General features: G+C 34.4%; 1 protein-coding gene across 7 annotated transcripts in view; it reads right to left on the bottom strand.

Moving 5' to 3' along the window:
- Psip1 (PC4 and SRSF1 interacting protein 1) overlaps positions 1-20,415 on the bottom strand; it is a 51,757-nt gene that overhangs the window by 6,354 nt on the left and 24,988 nt on the right. For 4 of the 7 annotated variants that reach the window (XR_006856770.2, XR_006856769.2, XM_058586351.1 and 1 more), the window contains exons 7-15: positions 14,195-14,291; positions 12,966-13,041; positions 6,797-7,025; positions 5,553-5,671; positions 2,745-2,800; positions 2,106-2,176; positions 1,817-1,918; positions 1,488-1,701; positions 44-155 (exon numbers count right to left, since the gene is read on the bottom strand). Coding sequence is in view for 5 of the 7 variants with exons in the window: in XM_058586351.1 (XP_058442334.1) it covers positions 44-155; positions 1,488-1,701; positions 1,817-1,918; positions 2,106-2,176; positions 2,745-2,800; positions 5,553-5,671; positions 6,797-7,025; positions 12,966-13,041; positions 14,195-14,291 (1,076 nt within the window). In the remaining 2 variants the exon portion in view is untranslated. Of the gene's footprint in view, positions 1-43; positions 156-1,487; positions 1,702-1,816; positions 1,919-2,105; positions 2,177-2,744; positions 2,801-3,615; positions 4,283-5,552; positions 5,672-6,796; positions 7,026-12,965; positions 13,042-14,194; positions 14,292-20,415 lie in introns of those variants that run through there. The other 3 variants (XM_046467304.2, XM_046467302.2, XM_046467303.2) reach the window with 3 other exon arrangements.

Genomic DNA, 20,415 nt, shown 5'->3' on the forward strand with positions numbered 1-20,415 from the left:
TCAAAACACACACACACACAGACCCATTAAAACACGTCCTCACTTTTTCTTACTGCTGGCCTCATGGTTGTCTTTACTTTCTTCATTGCTATCTCCATTATGCTGTGGCTGATTACTGTCTTGAGCATCAGATCCTCCATTCAGAGTCTTTGAACCTTTAAAAGGATTCCAATGGAAATACTTTGTTAAAGATTCAAAATAAAAAATAAAACATGGCTCCTAAGTTTCTAATACTTAATTTTAGGATTGGGTTTTGATGCCATTTCAGGAATATACAGGACAGCTTCACTGTCAAGTAACATCACTCAAGTCTTTGTGCAGCTAATGCACAGAAATAAACAGTTATTGCATGTACTTATGGGTAAAGGAATAATTAGAAAAATAATATAGTTGTTAATTTTTTATTTACACATAAGCAAACAAAAAACCCATTAATATAATTAAAAAATAATATGCTCAGCATGACTAAGCACAGTAGCATGAACCAGAATACTCCCATCAGCTGTAAATATAGCAACTTTCAGGCTCCACCTGTGATGCTGTTTGGTTTTTGTTTTGTTTAAGATACTGGGAATTGATCTCAGGGCCTATTTTAACCAATGAGTCACATCCCAGCCCCTTTTTAAATTTTGAGGCAGGGTCTCACTAAGTTGTTTAGGACCTTGATAAGTTACTGAGGCTGGCCTTGAACTTGTGATTCTCCTGCCTTAGTAGCCCATGGCATACAACCATGCCCCAGTTAGTGTGATGCTGTTTTGATCAAAACATTGAGGGGCTGGGGATGTGGCTCAGCAGTAGTGCGCTCACCTAGCATGTGTGCGGCCCTGGGTTCAATCCTCAGCACCACATAATAAATAAAGGTACTGTGTCCAACTACAACTAAAAGATTATGTGTGTGCCTGTGTATGTATATATGTGTGTGTGTGTGTGTGTGTGTATACACACACACACATCATTATTGAACCCTGGGGATTGGTTTTGTTTTCTGTGGCTGAGAAATGAAAGCTGGACTAGGAAGCGAATCCTCTAGGGAGGAGACAATGTTCTAGATAGAGTTTTTACATTCCTCCGGTCATTTGCCCCATTAACTATGGTTTTTGTGTTAGAACCCTGACTTTATAAACTGACACGATTTCTTGTTCTGAGGGCATGCTGCTGTGCTGCTTAAGTGGTTTGACAGGCCCATCACACATTTTTATTTAAGACTACCTCAAGGCCAATGAAAATACAATGAAGCCTCATTGTTGATAACAATGTTTTAGTAGTCACTTCCAGTTTATTGGCAGATGGTGAAGGTATATTTTTTGCCTATGTAGTAAAGCCATATTTAAACCCTCCCATCCAATTCCATGCTGAGGATTAGACCCACAGTCTCAAGCACAAGCAAGTGCTCTACCACTGAGCTACATTCCCAGGCTTGGTAAACCATTTTTAAAAGGAAATCCTGGCAAACAGTTTTTTAAAAACTGGCTTCAGATTATACATACCCATTTGTTCTTTTTCTTGCTTTTTGTTTGGGCCTTTCTTCCCTTGATCTTTGGTTTTATTCGCTTCCTCATGTTGTCTTTGTTCAGCAAGAGATTTATTCAACACTTGTGTGATGACAGAATCTCCTTCACCAACCAAAAACATGTTCTTAAACTTGTTATACAACATGGTAGACTTTTCCATGATAACTTGACTAACTTTGAATCGCCGTATCTGAGAAAACAATATATATTTATAATTGTTTCCCTAGTTGTTTGTTTTCTTATACTTATTTTTTTAATGAAGTAATATGAAAATGTTAAAAGCCTATGTGAGTTGATATACTTACTTTTTTCAGGGTTGTAATCATCTCTGTGTGTTTCTGAGCTTGTTGCATTGTGACCTGAAGTGAAGCAAGTTCATCCAAGGCCTCAATGCATCTGTTCACATCCTTCATGACAAAATAGTAATTGTTAATTATTTCACAGCATATATAATTTATTTCTGAAGATTTTTTTAAAGTCAAGGCAGTACAAATTAACCAGTGATTGTCCCTTTTATCTTAAATTAATTCAATGAGAAACAAAAATGAAGCTATAAAAGCAGCACTGTATTTTTAAAGGAAGTTAAACACTTACAAGATTATCAATTTTGAGTGAATTTTTTATTTCAGCATGTATCCTTTGAAGTCGAGAATCCATTGATGTTTCTATAAATTAAAATATGTGAAAAACAGTAAATAGTTTTTCCAAAACCAGTGTTTTTGTATAATCTGCTTTATAATGGAAAGAAACTGTGGCTTCTTAAAAATATATATTTTACTAAGAAACTCTTTATAGATGAACAATTGCTTAAGAATAAGAAGTTACCTGCAATTTTTAATATATAGTTTAGGAAAGCAACAAACAGCATGAAAGCACAAAATATGCCATTGTCTACATCCAATGAACTCTACACACCAATCCATAAAACACCTGCCTTACCTTATACACTTAACCCTAATTAAGCAATCTGACAAAAATGAGAAAGTGTTTAGCTTTTGTCCAAGTTAGAAAAATCTGATATCAGATGACAAATATTAAAATACAAAGATTACTATTTAGCAAGTTCACCTAGTTACGCTTAAAGTACAATGTACTTTATATAGAATTCATCAGGAATCTGAATGTTTTTGTAGGACATAAGAAAATGAGGCTGATTCTGAAGCCAATCATGAAAAATTGTCTACAAACTTTCTATGTATGCTTTTATACGTCGTAGAAAGTGAAATAACTAACCTCGCTTCTTCTCCACTTTCTTAACTTCTGGCTTCTTTCCTTCATCTTTATTCTGCCTATCAAATGTTAACACAAATATTTCAAAACATTGGAACTTTGTGACTATGATTACCAAATGCCCACAATCCCTTATGTAAATAATAAAAAATTTTCCTTATAATAATAAATCAATAGCTTAGACCACAAAGAATTGATTACAGTGTTTAGAACCGGAGCTCCACAGCATTAGTACAAATATAAGCAAAACTCAATATGCTAAATTAAATCTAACAATCTTTTTTTAGTGACTTCACAAAATGATTTTGGAACTGTCACAATGAAATTTTCTTTCCAACATGAAATATATTAAAAGCCCACATTCAGATCAACAATCTACAATGGGAAGAATACTATAAACATTTAATGGATTTTACATCACAATTATTTTTAAAAGCAGCACATTTAAAACAGACCAATTTAGGGCTGGAGTTGTAGCTCAATGGTAGAGCGACTGCCTACATGAGGCTTTCTGGGTCTGATCCCCAGCACTACAAAAACAAAACAGACCAATTTAATTGTTCACCACATCTCCGAAGTGCAGGTAATTTAAGGGATTTTTGAAGTAAGCTTCAAGATTAAAATACTGTTTTTAAGACACCTATGAAATTTTTTAAAAATTGGGGAAGGGGAAGCCATTATCAAATTAAATGACATCCACTAACATTTATATACCATTTCAAATGAAAAGGTACCGTTTTACTATGAATCACAAAAATAACCATTTAAAATTGAAATCGTAATTTCTAGTACCTTGGCTTGGCAATCAGGCCATACTATAAACCAATTAAAATAGACAAGAACAAAAAATATCTAAAAATCAGGTTTTTTTTTTTAAAAAAACTTTATTTTAAAATTTTGGTTACAGTTTCATTTTTTTCTTAACAAGTCTACTGATTAATCTCTCAGGATTTTTAAAAAAACAATCATTAAGATTCTAAAGAATTAAACAACAAGGAATGTCAAGGGAAGGGCACAATTGCCCCATTCTCAGGGATGTATAGCTATTCCAGTTAATACCTAGCTTCAAAACAAAATGAATTTTTATATTTTCTAAATGAAATAATGTACAACCACCATCTTCATCTAGAATTGTTATAACTTTCAAACACAAAGCTTCATTTTAAGCTTGGTAAAAAACTTAACAGGAATGATGGCAGACCTTAGGATGTAGTGTGTACCTTACAGGAAATTTTAACAATCATAATACAGTAATAATGCCATTAATAATGAAGTCCTCAATTTAGAATCTGGAACATTCTTCCATCAAGGGGGGGGAGGGGGAAATTCAGTCCAATGAGTCTGTCTCAAGATCTTCATCTCTTGTTTGCTCCACTTGTATTCTCTTTTCAGTAACTGGATTAATGCTTTGAGCCCAAAATGAGATATATTTTTTATTACTGTAGATTACATGTTGTTTGGCTGGGAATACAATACAATAAACTTTATTTTGCATAATGCATTTCACACAAGTTGCATCTGAAATGCTTTACAGAGCAAAACTGTCCAAGTACAAAGTTTTGTAATAACAGGAGAAGGAAAGAAAACACAAATATTAGAATTTGAGAAAATTACATTGGAGGACATTCAAAAGAAACTGAAATACATAAAAAGATAACTTTGAGATACTAAAGAAGGGATGGGCTATTTTACTAGGCAACAACTAATTCTGTATCCTAATTTTGGGAGCACAATGAAGTTAAAAGCAACCAACAGTCCAACAAATTTTCAGTGAAAAGGATAGGTAACAAAAAAATATTTACAGAAGTGGTCAAAGTCAACAACGGGGAGTAACATTTCTGAACTTCAGATCACTTTTTAAAATACTCCCACAAGAGGCTAAAGCTGCTCATATAGCCTCCGTACAACTAAGAAGTCAGAGGCAAATGCTATATTTATAGTCTTGTGGCTTATGATTATTTTATAATATAAAAAAAATTATTCAAGAATGTTTGGAGTTTCACTGCTCATTATCTTTGTCTTTAGTGACATAGAGCATGTTTATAAAATTATCTCCTCACTATAAATAACAACAACAAAAAAAAAAAAGTTAAAGAGTGTAAGACATTTCACAGGAAAGAAAAGTATTTCAGAGAAAGAATTCAGAAGTGACAGTCTAAAAGATAACCAGGAAAACAAAGACATGAAGTCTAACAATCATCATTGCTATCATTTTTCATTCTATTAATAAAATTATTTTATACAATAAAGGGGAAAGAAATCCCCCATGGTAAGTATATACCATCTCCAAGTATCAAAACTTAAGGGAAAACAGATTTGAACTTGATTTATAGTGCACACATTCAATGTAAACCCTGTCAGCCACTGGATTTACTTTACTGGCTTCATGGGTTTCCACCTGTGCTTTTGTTATTTTTGCTGGTCTTTAGGGGTAGGCCTGCTGGTGGTATAACAAGAATATATCCTGCATTCTTTCTCCACCAATATATTATCACCACTCTTTCTATATTTATATATCACACAAATAAGAGAGGATGAGTACAATTTTCTGCAAAACCAACAGTTAAAACTTATCTGCACTTTCAGTTTAAACTGAAAAAGAATTCACAGGGTGACTGCCTCCAAGAATCTCATCCTTCATTCAGAAAATAATGAAGCCTGAAATATCATCTTCATATATGGAAGATTTTTCTAACATGGGAAAAATTTCACTTCAAAAGGCTTCATAAAGTCTCGAAAATGAAGTCTATTGTTTAAAAAACCCATGCTAGCTTTAAGAAAACCCAAAATTTAGAATAAAAAAATACTTACTGCTCAGTTTCCATTTGTTCCTCTTGCTTGCGTTTTCGATCTGCTGCTTCTTTCTCATGCTGGCCTTTCAGCATATTCCTCCTGTGAGCAGTCTGAAAGTTTCGTCCACCCTTTCTCTTCTGTTTGAGAATCAGGATGGATTTAATTAACTATCAAAGTCAGTGACTAGTAGCTGTAATGACAATCTCCAGAGAAAAATAACTAGTTTTGAGAGACGTGTTTAAATTAGTAATTTTAAAAAACACAACTGAATTTTACACATCTCTGCTCTACAATCTTCACTTTCCTTTATGATTGTGGATTTAATAGTCTTCTTCCTGTCACAGTAATTTTATGTGAATACTGATAAGCACACTGCTGAGCCTATTTTGTTTAAAAATTTTAGTTTTGAAATATTAAAATGTGAGAAAAAAACAGGTGCAGTGGTGCATGCATGCCTATAATCCTAGCAGCTTGGGAGGCACCAAGCAACTCAGTGAGACCCTGTCTCTAAAATAAAAATGACAAAAATAGGGCTGGAGATGTAACTCAGTGGGCAAGTGCCCTTGAGTTCAATCCCCAATACAAAAAAAAAGAGAGAGAGAAAATGTCTATGTGACCTGGATCTGTACATCTCTTAAGGCTATTCTGTTTTTCTACACAAAAGGACACATAGCTTTTTTTTTTTTTTTAATATTTATTTTTTAGTTGTAGTTGAACACAATAGCTTTATTGTTATGTGGTGCTGAGGATCAAATCCAGGGCCTTGCATGTGCTAGGCAAGCACTCTACCACTTAGCCACAACCCCAGCCCAGACATATAGCTTTAATAAGTTTCCCAAACAAGATTTAATGGCATCCAAATAAAGTTACATATAAATGACTAAACATACAATAAATAGGCACAAAAATTTTCGTTGGGGTAAATAAAAATATATATAGAAATACACCTTATATTTACATTTGTCTTCACATCACAGCCAACTTGGCTTATTTCCTACATTCGCTTATTTTCCTAGGTGGGGTTATTGGAAGTACATATTCAATTTTCTGACTATAATTGTGAGAAGGGAAGATATATACAGAATAGAAAATTAAGTTTCAAATGTACTTGTTATGTAGTTAGTAGAAGTCTATTAAGAAATATAAGAATCCAGGTTAGCTTTCACAAAAATACTGAATACTTACTAGGGTACAGCTTAAAAACTATCTAAAAAGAACTTAAAAACAGAACAAGTATTTTATATGATATATAAACTTTCTACCTTTTCACCTTCTTGATCATCTCCTTCTTCTTCAGAATCAGAGGTTGATGTAACCCCCGTTTTAGCTAAATTTTTCCTTTTTGATTCAACTTCTTTTTTCCCCTCTTTTTTGTCAGGCTCTTTTCTTGGTTTATCTTCTTCCTTCTGGCCCTCTTCATCCTTTTTAAGCTGCTTTTTGGGTTGTTTTTCCTCTTGCCCCTTTTTCTTACTTTTGTCTTCTTCAGTAATCCTATTTTACAAAATGCAATAATGAGCTTTTATTTATCATTACTTGTCATTCATCTATACTCTTGTACTCACCAAACAAGTATTTTAGATGATAAAAATAATCCACATGCATACCTGTAATCCCAGCTACTTGGGAGGCTGAAGCTAGAGGACACGAACTCAAGTCCAGCCTGCACCACTAAACAAGATCCTCTCTAAAGAAATGTAGCAGTATTGCTACTTAAAAGTCAATCTAGAAGCTGGAAAAGTATCTCAGAGGTACAGTCTAGTATATACAATGCTCTGGATTCAGTCCCCAGCATACAACATACCACACCCATACAAAGTAAATATACAGAAAAGTAAAAGAAATTCTGTACCAGAACATCCTTTTGATATAAATTAGAAGATAAAAAATTAAAGTGTCATTAGGTTAATAGAAAGTAGAAAGTGATTTCCCCCCATTTTCCAAGTTTCCTTTCATGTCATTCATTTGTTCAAAAACATAATTTGAGTACTAGCCATGTGCCATGGTACTTTTTGTTTTTAACTCTGAGGAAACAACAGTATATAAGATGAGCAAGATCCCTGGATCTTGGTGTGTGTTTGGGGGCTATATTTTAGGGTTGTTAGTTTGATGATTGGTGGTGGTTTGTTTTGGGTTTTTTGGTTTTTTCCTGAAGATGCTGGGAATTAACCAAGGGCCTTGTGCATACTAAGCCCACATTCTATCATGAAGCCATACCCTTGGCCCAACTTATGGGCCAACTATGTATTTGTAAGAATAAATTATTATTTTTTTTTTAAAGAGAGAGTGAGAGAGAGAGAGAGGGGGAGAGAGGGAATTTTTTTTTTTAATATTTATTTTTCAGTTTTCGGCAGACACAACATCTTTGTTTGTATGTGGTGCTGAGGATCGAACCCAGGCTGCACGCATGCCAGGCAAGCGCAACACCACTTGAGCCACATCCCCAGACCCTATTTTTTAAAAGTAGACACACTCAGAAAAACTGAATTGCAGAAGTGAAATCAAATGTCATTTTTGAATTCAAAAGAAGCACTCTTTTAAATATATGGCAAATTAAGCATGATAACAAACAGTACTAAGCCAATTACGATCTAAGTACTCCCACACATTGCTAAATAATTCAAACTACCTAACTTATTCAAATATCCTAATTATTGCTGGATAATAATTATGTGAATATAAATAGTAGAAACAGGCTATAAAAGGACAATCAGATGATGCAAATGCTAACAATTACTTTTATGGCATACGTGTTCAACTAGAGAACTCCTTTATAAAGAAATACATCGACTTAAAGCTGTCTAAAAACTATGACCTTGGGCTAAGGATATAGCTCAGTTGGTAGAGTGCTTGCCTTGCATGCATAAGGCCCTGGGTTCAATCCCCAGTACCACAAAAAACAAAACAAAAACACTACGATCTTTTTGCTGTCCACGGAATTTTACTGAAATTTTCACAGATTAAGATGGATCCCATGTCATCTGGTCCAATGCTACCCAGATAAATGAGAAATGTGATGCAAAATGTCACATAATAAACCCACTGATCCCCCCCTACCAAATAAGTGCTTCCTTGAATACTTAGGAGACTTAAGTTGGAAAAGAAAAAAATGTCATCTTTTACATCTTCAAAAATTTGTCAGAAATCATCATTGGGTGTGCTTATTTTCAAATGTCAGATGGGTTTCACCTCTTTTTCTTAAAAATGGTAATATTGTCAAGTCAAATGTAAAAACAATTTCTGTAGCTCTTAATATCAACTGACTGCTTTCTTCAAACTGTTTTGGAAGGAAGTAGCTATTAAAAAATACAAACTTTCTCTCACCCAACAAATCTACTCCCTTTAACACATCTTAAACCAACAAACTTACACACATAAAAACAACAGATAATGTTTGTGTGTGCGCACAAGATGCACTGGGGATTAAACCCAGGGCCTTGGGCATGGGTTTAATATATGTTAACTTCTAATAACTTAAAGACTAATACATAACCCCAAATCTCAGTGGCTTGTTAACAAATTAGTTTTACTTTATGTGAACACTGTGAGTTGCTTTTAGCTCTTCAAGTGCTATACCACTGAGCTTTATCTCCAACCTAGATAACAATGTTTTTTAAAAGCAAGCATCCAAATATGGAATAGATCTTAAAAATGATAATACCTATACATGGAATGTTTTATGTATTTTTTTTAAAGTGGCTTTAGAAAAATATTTTCATTTGTTGTTGATGAACCTTTATTTATTTACATGCGGTGCTGAGAATTGAACCGAGTGCCTCACACATGCTAAGCAAGCACTCTACAACTGAGCCAGAACCCCAGACCCAGGCATATATTTTTTAAATGTGGGGCTGGAGATGTAGCTGAGTTTTAAAGTATATACTTAGAATATAGGAGACCCCTGGGTTGAACATCTAAGCACCACAAGGGGGGAAAAAATAAAAGCTGGGCATGGTGGTGTACTCTTGTACTCCCAGCTACTTGGGAGGCTGAGGCAGGAGAATCACTTAAGCCCAGAATATCCAACCCAGCCTGAACAACATAATGAGACCACACTTCAAAAAACCAAAACCAAAAAGACTATTTTAAGGTCAAAGAAAGGGGATTACTTCAAAGTTTTTTGAGCAGTATCAAAGTAAAGAAGTCTCATGAATCTAACTATCACTACTTGCCACCTTTCATGAACTACAGACTTGTAACAATCTCTCTCTCTTATTTTTTACAGTGCTGGGGCTTACCCAGGGGCTCGGGCTTGCTAGGCAAGCACTACATCACTGAGCTACATCCCTAACCTGGCAGTTTATCTTTTTAACAGTTCAAGGGACATTGAGAAAATAATAATTTTCAAGTCTTTTTTTTTAAATATTTTTTTTAGTTGTAGGTAGACACAGTACCTTTTTATTTTTATTTATGTAGTGCTGAGGATTGAACCCAGGGCCTCACACATGCGAGACAAGTGTTCTACCACTGAGCCACAGCCCCCCAGCCCCTCAAGTCTTCTAATATATGTTAACTTAAAGACTAATACACAACCCCACGTGTCTCAGTGGCTTGTTAACAAATTTTTCTTACTTTATGTGAACATTATGAGTTGCTTTTAGCTCTTCAAGGCTCTGTCTATACTTTTATTGCCATTTCAGTACCCATCAGGAAGAAATAGTCACTAATACATCCACGCTGTTCTCATGATGAAGAACATAAGTTTCAAGAGTTTATGTAATTTAATGCTGCACTCCACTCACAATACACAACCAAAGGTAGCTACATCCAACGCCCAGCATACATTCAGCAGGAATAATAAATAAATGTTGTGAGCTCCTGCTATTTTAGGATTATCTATTGCCTGAGCAAAAAGCTCACTAATATAGAAATTGTATCAAACAGGGATCTCAGATATGCTAGCAAGTGCTCTATCACTGAGCTAACTCCCAACCCCTTTACAGATTTTTAATTAACAAACATTATTATTTATGGGACACAATATTATTAATCTGAAGAATATATACAATGTGTAATGATAAAATCATAGTAATTAGCATTTCCATCTCCTCAAATGTTATTCTGTGTTGGGAACTTTCAAACCCTTCTCTAGTTATTTTGAAATATAAAATTATTATAAACTACAGCTATCCTACAGTGGTATATAGAACATCAGAACTAATTCCTCTTTTATCCAACCATATTTTCATGCTGGTTATCCAACCTCTCCCATAGCAAGAATTCCGTAAATATCAACTTCTCATTTTCTTTTCTTGGCAGTTCATCTTATGTCTTATTCAACCTTAGCCCCTCCATTCCTTTCTGCTGCCCCAGCTGTCAATGACCCCTATTCTACTTTTTACCTAATATATCCATGGGTAAAACTGTAGAACTATGACAACTTGAAAGAAGGAAATGTGGTTTGGGGTAAAGGGGTTTCAAGGTAGAATATCAGTAGCTTGAACTGATTATTACCAAGATAAAGTTGATATGGTATTTAAGAAACTGAGTTTAAAAAAAAAAAAAAAGCCTCTGTTTCAAGTAAGGATATAGGATTTTCAAATTCCCACATCCTAGGGTCAAAGATCTCATAAAGGGTATAGCTGCTAGCCTTAAGAATTGAAACTGGAATGCCTTAATTCTTCAGATGGACACATGATTCCTGAGGGGTGGTTTCTTAGGAAAACCTATACACTTAAATGCCTATAATTAATTAAAAAAAGATAAGAACATATGGGAAAGTATTATGAGTGAGACCATTGAAGCTGACTAGAATTAAACACACAGTATGTACTACCAAAAATGACATTAGATTGTATCAAGAGAAAATGTGATCTAAAAAGGCATGCTAAAGCCTCTGAATCCATATAGTCTGAAAGTCACTGACAAAGCAGCTCAGCTGACAGGAAGGGCAAAATTAGATAATTTCCATAAGAATCAGCAAAAAGCCATGGAGACAAAGGGACTAGGAAGTATACTTCAAGGGAAAACTGGGGCCTAATCAGGAGAGATTCCTTATATTTAAAAATAGGGGAATCTCGCAATATTTTCCTTCCAAATTGATTTCCCAAGGAATAATGACTGCAAACTTGTTTACCTCCGGGTAAACGATTTCTTAATATCGCTGCAATAATTAAACCATGTTGTGTTTCTGTGCCACTATCTTTTAATTGACAAGTTCTATTTATGATGTAAAATGTGATGTGTTAGTGGATGTATACATTTAAATGGTTATTTAACTCCTATTACCCCATAGATTTTTTTGTTTTAGTGGTAAGAACGCTTGGAATCTATTCTCCTTATAATAAGTATACAATAACAATATATTATTGTTATATGTTACTATTTTTGAAAGTAATTTTCTTTAAAAAAAAAAAAGAGAGACAGACAGATCGAAACTGGATCTTGGCTATAATGCCCAGGAAAGCCGCAAACTCCCAAGCTCAAGTAACCCTCCTTCCTCAGACAGAGGAACTACAGGTGTGTAATACTTTAACAGCTAGCTTAGATGTAAAATAGGAGTTGGGATTGTACAGCACTTGCCTAAACACATGTGAGGCACTGGGTTTGATCCTTAGAACCACATAAAAATAAAATAATAAAATAAAATCTTTAAATATATTTTGGTTGAAAAGTACAACTCTAGTAATGTTCTATAATTAAGTTCCTATAAAAATAATTCGTTGATCCAAAACATTATAAGCCCATTCTTAACATACCTCATTTGAGCTTTCCCTTAAACTCTTTTGTCCCCCCAATACTGGGGATTTATCCCAGGATTCATGCATAACTAGGTAAGTATTCTATACCACTGAGCTATACCCCCACTCTTTTATTTTGAGACAGGGTGTCTCAACTAGGTTGCCCAGGTTGGCCTCAAACTTGTGATGCTCCTGCCTCAGCCTCCCAAGTAGCTTACAGGTGTGTGCCACCTCCAACAAAATCTTTAAACACAACAGCTATAAAAAGGTTTTCCTCCTTACCATAAGTAGTTAAGAAAGGCAGCAAAGGGGGAAAATGTTTACTTTTTTTGATAACTAAGTGATTATTCCAAAATACTTAAAAATCTTAAATATACACTACAATTTTAGCACCATTTTAGAATAAAGCACCTACTCTGAAGGAGCTAAAAATACTTGTGGACACCACTTCAAATATATTCTCTCAAATTCCTTCAACAAGACTATCCTGCCCAATTTTCTTTTAGATTTTACTCTCTTTTACCAAAGTAACATTATATCTTCATATACTTAAAAAAAAAGTCTTAATAATAACCACATATTTTCAGTTTTTACCAATTTTTACATTTTACAATCCTCCCCATGATTTTTGGAAATATCAAAATAGGAATAGTAACATCCCTTAAAACAAGAGAAAACTTGTAAAAATGCAAGTTGTTTGTAATCAAAGGTTTCATTTATTGAATAATCAATTATACATTAAAAGTCAACTCACATGTCACTCTCTGAAGGACAGGGCTGTTTTACCATTTTGGGTCTGCCTCTTGGTTTTGGAATCTTGACTTCTGTAGCTAATATTCATGTGGAAAAAAAATAATTAGTTTCCCTTTAAAATGCAAATCTCATTATATAAAGATTACAAAATTCTATACATCAAGAGTTTATTATTTAGTGGTCTATTACAGATAACAATAATTTATTAAGTTTTAAAAATCATGAATCAAATGAGAAACAAGCCAAAAAATTTAAAGATCAGCTATTATCAATTTGTCCTTGGTATGCTTGAGAGGGCTTAAAACAACATTTTTCATTTACCAGTAATGTCACAAAATTTAACTTTAGAGTATCACATACGTTCCTATCAGAGTATTATATGTACATTTATTTATACACACACATCTTTGGAAAGCTTATATCAAAATTCACTGAGTCTTCTAACACCCTTAATTTGACCCATCACAACACTATTAAATTCCAAAACATGTAAATAAATTTAATTCTCCCCTCTGGCTATTATGCATCGTAATCCTTTTTCAATAAGTCCTATTATGAAGTAGAAAAACATTCTCTATTTTTGTTAATTTTCTTGTGCATACTCTGTATTAGGAAGGTCCTTTTCAAGAGATTTCCAACTTGCCAAATTAAGAAAATATTAATGCTAATGAGAGCTGCATATTATAAATATCCTCATAAACAAAGAATGTAGTAATTTAACATATTAACAGCTGTTAATCAAAGGCTGTGTTTGTTCTTTGAATATGGCTCCATTTACAAAGTTTATGCCTCATAAATGATAAAATAAGCCCATTATTCCTGGTGGTTTTAACCCCACTCTAGTGTCATTTGCCAGTATCTGTGGAAAATTTAATGGGATTAAAAACAAAAAGAAAAAAAAATTCACGATTATTTCAGACGTAAGCACTGCATAATGACATTTCTGTCAAAGACAAACTGCATGTACAATGGTGGTCCCATAAGATTAAATGGCCTACTAATGTCAAAGCCTTCTTAGTTTTTCTACATACCCTCTATGATGTTTGAACAACAATGAAATTGCTTAATGATGCATTTCTCAGACCATATCTGTTAACAGTCATTAAGAAAATGCATGGCTGTAACCAAATGCCTATTTACTTCATTCCAAAACACTTGAGGCAACAACACTTTAATGGATTGGAATATTAATCACAAGCCAAGCAAATATTTAAACATTAACAATCCTACCTGCAGGTCGTCCTCTTTTAGGACTCACTTTTAGATTAACAGATGCTGATGCTGTTGTCACTACTCCTGCCTCCTCCGTTTCTACTTGTTTTTCTGCCTGAATTACAAAAATTCAATTAACTTATTTAATAAGCAGTATACAAAGTTTAATTTAATGGTAAAAATATGCTAGTCAATATGAGTCAACAAATATAAGCAAAATTTCTAGATGATCTTTTCTGAACAATCAACTCATTAGAATAAAATCCTCAAACTTTGCTTATGATTTTAGGGAACAATTCTTCATTTAAAAATATAAAAAGCTCAGCTTTTGAAAATGCTGACTAAAAAAATCATTTGTAAAAATAAAGCTAATACTTTTGATACAATGGGAACCAAAGAACAATGCAATGATGCTATAACTAACGTACTTCTTTCTCAAAGTCTCTAACTCTCTAACTTTTGTTAATACTCAAAAAAAATTTTATTGGTACATTATAATTATACATAATAGTGGGCACATAATATATTTTTGAACCAAGACTGATATCTGATGTTTTCCCCTTAGGGTTATTCCTATTTTCTACAAACAGGAATCTTAGCAAATTATAATTCACTCTGATAAATTTTGGCATTAACTCTCCTGAGAATGGTTCCAAATAAGAATCAGTAATTACTGAGTAAACATTATAGTAGAATAAAGGTTAAAAATGACAGATCAGATGCACAAGGCCCTGGGTTCAAATCCCTAGTGCCACAAAAGAAAAAAAATAAAAACACATCAGGGCTGGGTTGTAGCTTAGTGGTAGAGCACTTGTCTACTTCACATGTGAGGCACTGGGGTCAATCCTCAGCACCACATAAAAATAAATAAATATATGTACTGTGTCCACCTACAACTAAAAAAAATTTTTTTAAATATTCTTAGTTGTAGATGGACACATACCTTTTTATCTATCTATCTATCTATTTGTATGTGGTGCTGAGGATCCAACCCCGTGCCTCACATGTATGATGAGGCCAGCTACCACTGAGCTTCAGCCCCAGCCCAAAAATATATTTTTAAAAAATGACAAATCAGAAAGGAAATGAAAACATGTAGCAGTTGGTACTGATAATAATAGCAAAGGAAGGAAAGAAACTGAAGGAGAGATCAAAGAGAAGAATGAAAGAACCATTTAAGAGCTGCTTTCCCATGGTTTAGAATTCAGCATTAACTACATTAATAAAAATAAAAGCATTCAAAATATGTATAATCTTATCTCTTTAATAAAAAGGCAGTTTACCCTTTTAATCAATAGGCTATATGATTTGCAAACATGATGCTCAGTGTGATAAGCATGTAGAAAATTTGTATATTAGTTACTGATAATCAATAATAATCAATAGATGGGTACCACCTTTCCTTTCTGAAAGTATTAGTATGAATGAATACTGGAAATGAATAATGTATATTTTAGCAAATCCATTTCTGAGAGTGTATTCATTTCTTCTTTGCTGGTTTTAAAAACATTATTATTGCTTTTACAATTGAAGCATAATAGTGCATAATCAAGGTAAAAGTTGAACCCAAGACTACATGAGAGCTCTTTCCCAGATTAACTGAGAGAGCGCAGTTAAAATTCAGTTCAAATCCATCAGCTATTCAGAGCAAAAAAAAAAAAAAAATCCCAAAAAACAAACAAACAAACAAAAAACCCCACTTGGAAATAAATTAAGACAGCAAGTAAGAATTATAGGTGTAATGGATTATTTGCAGCAAAAACAATGAGTTCATCAATAATTAATAAAAATATTTTAACACTTATACTAAAGACCAATTCTATTGCAGACATGGATTTATGACTATTAGAGAAAACTCATAAGTCAAAATCATTCCTCATGAAAACAAAAAATATTTGATCTAGAAAAATGACTAATTATTAAATACACATGTTTAAATTTTTAAATGCAAATATTTTGACTAGATTCATGTCCACATATGGTACTTGATCTCACTGAGACCTCTAACCCTTTCACTCATTTTCTCTGCATAAATTACCCTACTTTCTAGCTATACTACCTTCCCTTGAGCCATCCCACACACAAAATCCTCAAGGGAGTACTATTCATGAGTTTCCTCAGTCTCTCTGCATCCTTGATTTGTAGCACCTGTCCCACAAAATCCCATATAATCCAATTCTATTATATTATTGTATAATATATATAATACAATTCTATATTCTACGTTAGAATTCCCAAGCTCATACTGAGCCTGCTGGGGGCAAGAGGGGGAACAATACAAACATGCATTCACTTTAAGCAATCTCAGTTGGGATCTCAAAGCCATTCATCAATCCTTTAACCCCACCTTTTCTCTCAGAATAGCTAGCATAAATTTGTCATCCATTCTTCCTTTTACTATACCTAAATGTCTTGCTTTGAGAATTGGGTCTGGTTGATTGAGCCATTAAGAAGTAATTCCCTTGATTTCCACATCTCCCTAGAATTTTTATAGCCTCCTCCTCCATCCTTCCCTGTATTGAAGAGGCCTACCTCTTCCTTCTTTGGTCAGTTCCTTCAAATGTGCCCTCCCTCTCTCATATCAGTATATACTTACATTCCATATCTTCAATCTTTTCTAGTTGTGCAAAGAAAAAATGTTAAGGCATCTACAGCAAGTACTTTTTCATTTTCAATACTTTACCTTATCTATGCAAATCCTTGCTGAGTTGCTGTAATACTTCTTCCTTTGCTTCACAGATTTCAAAACTACTTTGTAACTTTACCACTAAACATTTTCTCAGTCTGGGGGTGTGGTCAAGTACTTGCCTAGTGCTCGGGGTCTTGGGTTCTACTCCCAGTACCGCAAAAATAAACAAAAACATTTTTTTCTATAATTCACTATCTGATTCCTGTCCTTTTCATTCATCCTCATGGAACTAAAGTACCTTGAGGGAACCTAACTAGACCTTACTGGATCCTCTATCACTCTTGTCATTCTTGAAATCCTCCTCTCCCTTGTTTAGCTTCATATCCTCTCTTACATTTCTCCTGACAATTCATTCTCAAAAGAGTTTTGTAGAGCTACCTTCCCTCTCTTCCATTATATTTCCCTGGAATTCCAATTTCTGCAATATGTCCCAATAAACATTTTCCCTTGACCTCACATATCTCATATCTTCGTATCAGCAACTGCATCTTTTCTTTTCCCACTCTGGTGCCAGAACAAAATGTATCTTCATCATGATTTCCATAGGTGCTTCAATTTCTTCTCCCCACACACCTGATGCCAAACCAGCATTCTCTGTCTTCTTAGTATCTAGTCACCCACTCGAACACCTGGAAGTCATTCTAAATTCTGCCGACTCTTTACCATCCACTTTCAATCATCAATTTACCTACCTAAAGTGCTTTTAAATTGCACCTCTCACCTCCACTACTAAAAAGAACCTATAAGGTTCTTGATCATTCCAATCTCATGCCAACTCTTTAGAAACTCCTTCCATAACCTAGTCAGTTATCAAGTCACTGTTCTAACTCCCCACGTTACCATTCTTGCTCTACATGTTTATAAGCATGCACTGTAGATATCACAGGTTCCATTCCAAATCACCACAATGAAGTGAGTCACAAAGTTTACCTTTTCCCAGCATATATAAAAGTTATGATTACACTATACTATAGTCTATTAAATATGTAATAACATTATGTCTAAAAAAGTATGCATATATCTTTATTTAAAAATACTTTACTGGGGCTGGGGTTGTGGCTCAGCAGTACAGTGTTTGCCTAACACGTGTGATATAAAGTAAAATAAAATAAAATGTATTGTGTTCACCTACAACTAAAAAAATATTAAAAAAAAAATATTTTACAGGACTGGAGAGGAGACATAGCTCAGTTGGAGAGCACTTGCACAGAATTCATGAGGTCCTAGGTCTGATGGCAAGCATCACGGGGGAAGACAAATTATTGCTTAAAAATGCTAACCACCATCTCAGTCTTTAGTGAGTTATACTCTTTTTGTGGGGGGAGGACCTCACCTTACCTTGAATGTAGATGACTACTGACTAACCAGCGTGGTGTTTGCTGAAGGATAGGGTGACTCTGGCAGTTTCTTAAAATAAGAGAACAATAAAGTTTTGCCCCATTGACTGACTCTTCCTTTCACAAAAGACTTCTTTGTAGCATGTGATAATGTTTGACAGCATTTTACCAACAGAACGTCTTTAAAAACTGGAGTCAGTCCTCAAATTCTGCTGCTGTATCAACTTACATTTATATAAATTCTTCGTTGTCATATCAACAATGTTTTATAGCACCTTCACCTAGAGTAGATTCCGCCCGAAGAAACCCTTTCTTTGCTTATCTATAAGGGCTATAGAGCAGATGTTGTGTTAAAACACTAAACACAACATTTTTCTCACCAGACATCTCCATCAGAGCTCTTCAGAGACCAGGTGCATTACCAATAAGCAGTATATTTTGAAAGAAATCTTTTTTTGTGAGGAGTAGGTCTCAACAGTGGGCTTAAAATACTCAGTATACCAACTGTATCATCACCCAGGCCTTTTTGTTACATTTCTAGAGCATAAGCAGAGTAGATTTAGTATAATTTTTAAGTACTCTAGGATTTTCAGAATGGTGAATGAGCACTGGCTTCAACTTCAAGTCACCAGCTGCACTGAACCCTAATAAGAAGCAGACTTTCCTTTGTGGCTTTGAAGCCAGGCATTAGCTTTTCTCTAGCTTTAAGTTCTAGACGGCATCTTCTTCCAATGTAATGCTGTAGCCTCTACATTGAAAAAAAATCTGTTGTTCATTTTAGCCACCTTCATATAATTATCTTAGTTATCTTCTGCAGTTTCTACATCAGCACCTGCTGTTTCAACTTGTACTTTCACGTTACAGAGATGGCTTCTTTAACTTCATGAACAAATCTCTGCTAGCTTCAATCTTCTCTTCTGTAGCTTCTGCACCTCTCTCAGCCTTGAATTGAAGATATATAGGACCTTGCTCTAGATTAGGCTTTGGTTTACAGCAGTGTTGCAGCTGGCTTTGATCTTTTCAGACCACTAAAAATTTCTCCATATCAGGAATAAGTCTGTTTCACTTTCTTATTCTTACATTTACTTGAGTAACATTTTTTATTTCCTCTGAGAACTTTTCAGTTTACAACTTGATCTACTAGTCTAAAAGGCCAAGCTTTAACTCATCTCATTCAGCTTTCAACAGATCTTCTTCACTAAGCTTAATCCTTTTTTAGCTTCTGATTTAAAGTGAGAGGAGTGTGACTCTTGCTCTCACTTGAACATAAAGAGGTCATCATAGGGTTATTAACTGGTCTACTTTTGATATTTTGTCACAAGGAATAGGGAGGTCCATAGAAAGAACAGAATAGTCAGAGAACTTTATATATATATATATATATATATATATATATATATATACATAAATATAAATGTTAGGTATGTCCTATCTCATATGCACCAAAACAATTAGAACAGTAAATCAAAGATCATTAATCACAGATCACCATAACAGATACCATATTAAAGTCTGAAATACAGTGAGAAATTTTGAAAATGTGACGAGACACACACAGAGCACATGTTCCTGGGAAAATGGCAAAGACTTGTACAACACAGAGTGGCTACAAACCTTTAATTTATTAAAAATAGTTTGCATTGCAAAGTGCAATGAAACAAAGTACAGTAAAACAAAGTATGCCTGTTTCTGTCTTTTTCTTTTTTTGGGTACCAGGGACTGACTTCAGGGGACTCAACCACTGAGCCACATCCTCAGCCCTATTTTGTACTTTATTTAGAGACAGGGTCTGTCTCACTGAGTTGCTCAGCCCCTCACTGTTGCTGAGGCTGGCTCTGAACTTGTGATGCTCCTGCCTGAGCCTCCTGAGCCGCTGGGATTACAGGCATGCACCACCACACCTGGTGTATGCCTGTTTTCTATCTTGATAAAAATGTGAATTCAACAAGAACAGAGACCTGTTTCCTTACTCACGCTCAATTCTGTGCTTGGATCAGGAAAGCTGTACTAAAACTCTGAATGAATTTTTCAGTGAACTGGGCTTGCTGACCCAATTGAACTCCCATCATCACACTGCATTAATAAAAAGGAGGCATCTAAAATATACACAATTCAATGGCTTCCCCCCACTTAAGTTCCAGTTCTATAGGATAACACTGGGGATTATGTATCTGCTTCCATCCATCTTTAAAGTATGGTAATGCTGAAATGCA

Source organism: Marmota monax, unplaced genomic scaffold, assembly GCF_021218885.2.
Source record: "Marmota monax isolate L192 unplaced genomic scaffold, Marmota_monax_Labrador192_F-V1.1 WCK01_AAM20220418_F8-fsc00033, whole genome shotgun sequence".
Classification (NCBI taxonomy): Eukaryota; Metazoa; Chordata; class Mammalia; order Rodentia; family Sciuridae; genus Marmota; species Marmota monax.